This window comes from Fusarium coffeatum, assembly GCF_003316985.1.
Source record: "Fusarium coffeatum strain FIESC_28 chromosome Unknown BRIP53273_contig_349, whole genome shotgun sequence".
NCBI lineage: Eukaryota > Fungi > Ascomycota > Sordariomycetes > Hypocreales > Nectriaceae > Fusarium > Fusarium coffeatum.
Window position 1 is genome coordinate 16,973 of NW_022158138.1, and position 3,863 is coordinate 20,835.

Sequence of the window (3,863 nt, forward strand, 5' to 3'; positions counted from 1 at the left end):
CCAAAAATATCACGACCTGTAGAGCTACATTGAGATTGGAGTCTTTGACTGGCATAGGTAATCCCCACGATAGTGCTTATCGAACCTGGCAGACAGTCCCTTGAATCCCAGACTGGTCCCCTATACAAAGAAGATTAATTCTGGGTTGTGATATTCTCAATGATGTTGTTGTCATGAATCAACACGATTGTGTTGTTACCACTGTTTCTATTCTTACGATGATTCTTATGGTAATAGTTCCGCGACACGGTGCTTGACGCCTGTGGATTGCGTGGATAACCCCCTGACTTAACGGCATTACGGATTTAAGTGATTCAGACCGCGGGTTTGCAGATCTACTTCCCCAGAAGATAGCATCACCGTTTATCATTCAGGAGAGATTCGCGTCTTGTAGGTTATCTGTGACAGTTAGCTGGGAGGCATGGCTGAGTGCAATGATATGTGATGACCTGAGGCCGATTCGATGCCAGCGGGAACGGGCTCGCTCTTGGATCGGGATAGCTTAATCCAGGGGTTGCTATAGAAGTTGAGGCACATCTCAGTACCTAGGCCGGTTAAGGAAAGCAAAGACGCGTCCAGCCCAAGGCCAAGTGGAAAGGATAGATGCCCCAACACCGTATTAGCACTTACAGACTGTTGGCGAAGAGACCTATACGAGGTCTCGTTGTTAACAAGACTTCGGCATGGTGCAAATGGAAGTTTCGCTCTTATGCCTCCTTTGGACAATACTGCCATGCGTGCAATTACTCATCTAGTCAAATGTTTGAGACCAAAGTCTCGATGAATGTGAATCATGTTACTTTATTTCTTTTGAACTCCAATATCTTTAGATAGAAAATAGGAACCGGTCGTCTATTCATCATCGCTGTCATCTTCCTCTTCGGCATTCTCCAGCCACTCCACCAATACTCTGCACTTCTCCTTCAGCAATGTCATGTTCTCCCCTTCAACAGCTCTCTCGTTCTCCCACCACCCCAGAATACCCTCCTCCTCAAGGATATCGAGTGCGTACAGCTGCTGGAGCATTGCTGCAAGGAGAATGCCCACACGGGATTGTTCTGGTCCTTGGGAACGTGTGAGAGCCTTCTGGAGGGCGATGATGAACTCGACCTGCGCGGCCTCGTTATCGTCCTCAAGACCGATGCCAACTTCGTTGATGAACTTTGTTGCACCTGGACGAGCGTTGAGAGCACGATCAGCGGCCTTGCTGGGCTCCAGGCCGCCATACTCAGGAGTCATGAGCTCTACTGCGCGACGAGCAAAGGCACTAGCCACAGCGCGGCGCATCATAGCATCAGAAGCGTCGTTGGAAAGGCGCAGACCCATGAACTCAAGTTTGGCCGAGTCGAAATCGCCAGACTCGGCGCGTAGTGCGTCGACAAGACCGTGGACTGCCTCGTGGTGGAAGGAAAGTTTGTCACCGGCATCATCGGAGGCGAATGAGGTACGGCGGGAGGGGTCGCTGGCGTCAATGGGCAGGAAGTTCTCGTCCATCTCATCTTCCGATATCTCAGAAGATAGCGTTGACACGGATGAGGTGGAGATGTTGAATTGGGCCAAGTTGTAAATAAGGCTCTTCTGCAGCTGGGATGGATCTCTCTCGTCAATGTCTTCGTCCTCAGGATCTGTAAACTTGGCGGCGTTGGTGTTTGCTCCGAGTAGCTTTGTGTCCGGAGTCACAGGGTTACCGTCGAAATCAACACAAGAGACCGCAGAGTCTTTAGGTAGTGTAGCGTTCTCGCTAACATTAACACCGAAAGAGATCAGACTTCCCTCGGATATGGATGAGTTCTTGCCAATAATGGCCGAGTCTGCGACAATGGACTGGTAAATCTTTGCTCCATCTTCGATTGTGGTGTCGTCCCAAACGTAAGAGTCCACCAAAACGACATTGGCGCCAATCTTGCAATCTCTACCAATAATGCTGTTGGAAATGTTGCTTCCCGAGCCAATGTTGCTGTCGCGTCCAATAATAGAATTTGTAACTTTGGCGTCGTTTGCGTAGAATGCACCCTGCTCAGCGACGACGCCGTGGATATGTCGCTGGTATGACTGCTTGGGTACGATGTTACACTCTGGAATGAAAGGATACGTCCATCGGTCGAGAACATCACGGCTGACAGCATCGTACTGCTGCAGGTTGCTTGCTCGTGCTGCGTAGCCCTCCTCGCAAATCTCGGTATAAATCATCTTGCCGTTCAGCTCCCAGTCCTTCAGAACACCGTGAAGGAAATTCTTTCGGGGAAGTTCGTAATCGAAACTCTCTGACCAAAGAGCGAGGACTTCGGGTGTGCAAATGTCGATCTCGGCATCGATGAGGTCGGATCGAATTTCGAACTCAGTTGATAGCTCGTCCACAACAGCCGGGTCCAATGACATATATCGGTCGCTGGTTAAGGGGTCCATCTCATCGTAGTGAAGACATCGCTGAGTCTTGGTGTCGACAACGAAAATTGGAGTAATTCCATTTGTTTTTGTTCGGTGATCGTCCTCTCCACCACTGCGCAGCACCATCGTCATGATGTTGGCCGCACTGGCTTCCCTGCGCTTTCGGTGCGCCGCCAGAGCATTGTCGAGCATGATGTTGGATACCAAGTCGCCGTTTACGAGAATGAAATCGCCATCAACAAGTGATCGCTTGTCCATATCACGAAGGACGTCGCCAGCTGATCGTGCGTCGGAAACTCGAACGAATTGGAGGTGTGAGAAGGGGCATGTTCGGGCCGTTGTTGTCCACCTGGATCGACTAATGTAATCTTCGACTTGGTCGGTATGAGCACCGCAGTAGATATAGACTTCGTTGACACCATTCATTGCCAGAAACTCAAGGGTATACTCGATGAGCGGGACGTTTGCGAGTGGGAGAAGACACTGCGAATAAGTTTATCAGTACGTGCACACATGCCGCACCGGGTTTACTCCAGCCTTACTCTTGGCTTCTCAGTCGTGAAAGGCCTGTAGCGGTCTTGGAACGAGTCGGCGATGACCTGGAGAAATAAATTGTGAGTTTACGCTGCTCTTGATCGGTATAATACCCCGCCATATCACCTACAACCGCCTGGAGAACATCCTCGCTCTTGCTCTCGGCTCCTGACTTTGAGGGCTTTTTACCCTTTCCACTATTGCCCTTATGCGACATCTTGCCGGTGGTGCGAGCGCTGCTTCTGAGTTGTTTGGGCAAAAGTTGTGAAGTTGAATCGAAGCACACGCCAAAGAGAAAGAACGTGGGGCTATGTCAAATTTCCAATGACTCAATCGCTAACCCACCTCACCTCGGTGAGTGGCTCGTCACCTCGGTGTGGGATCGGTCTGCTGAGTCATCTGGAAGGTCCTTTTTGGGGCTTGCTTGGGCTCTACACGGCCCGTTGCCTTTCAACGATCTTTATTGTGGAAGTTTATTTGCTCTACCGCGCATGATGCGCCTCGATAAAGTTCAGTAAGCATTCCAGTTATTTCTATGTCGGGAATTATGCACCAACGCTATTGCAGTGGATAGCAGAAAAACGTATCCTCCAAGGCTTACAGCGCCAAAGTAAAGTAACTTAGATGACAGTTAGCAGACATGAAATGTCCGAAGTATTTCGTCTTCAAGGTTTTCGGCGGCCGACTTTTCTACCTAACGGCCACATGCCACTGCCGTGCTCGCAATCGATACATACGCGAACTTTTGTCATTGCGCTCATGCAAGGTTACTGAGCAGTCAAAGCTTCGTGTGACAGGTCTGCTTAATATATGGTTGGCTAAAGACTATTAGAAAGCTTGATCACGAAACATCACGATCTAACACGGGAATCAATAGAGATCTAGTCTAGGAACGCGAAAACCGACTTGATAAGCGCGTTCCCATGATTTGAGCACCTAGG

At 49.7% G+C, this 3,863-nt stretch overlaps 1 protein-coding gene across 1 annotated transcript; it reads right to left on the bottom strand.

The window, feature by feature from the left end:
- Positions 1-852: 852 nt before the first annotated feature.
- On the bottom strand, positions 853-3,139 carry FIESC28_10967 (uncharacterized protein; the record flags this gene model as incomplete). Its single annotated transcript, XM_031165097.1, has 3 exons — positions 853-2,871; positions 2,931-2,987; positions 3,053-3,139. The coding sequence occupies 3 exons, from the start codon at positions 3,137-3,139 to the stop codon at positions 853-855; spliced, it is 2,163 nt and encodes a 720-aa protein (XP_031010846.1).
- Positions 3,140-3,863: the final 724 nt, after the last annotated feature.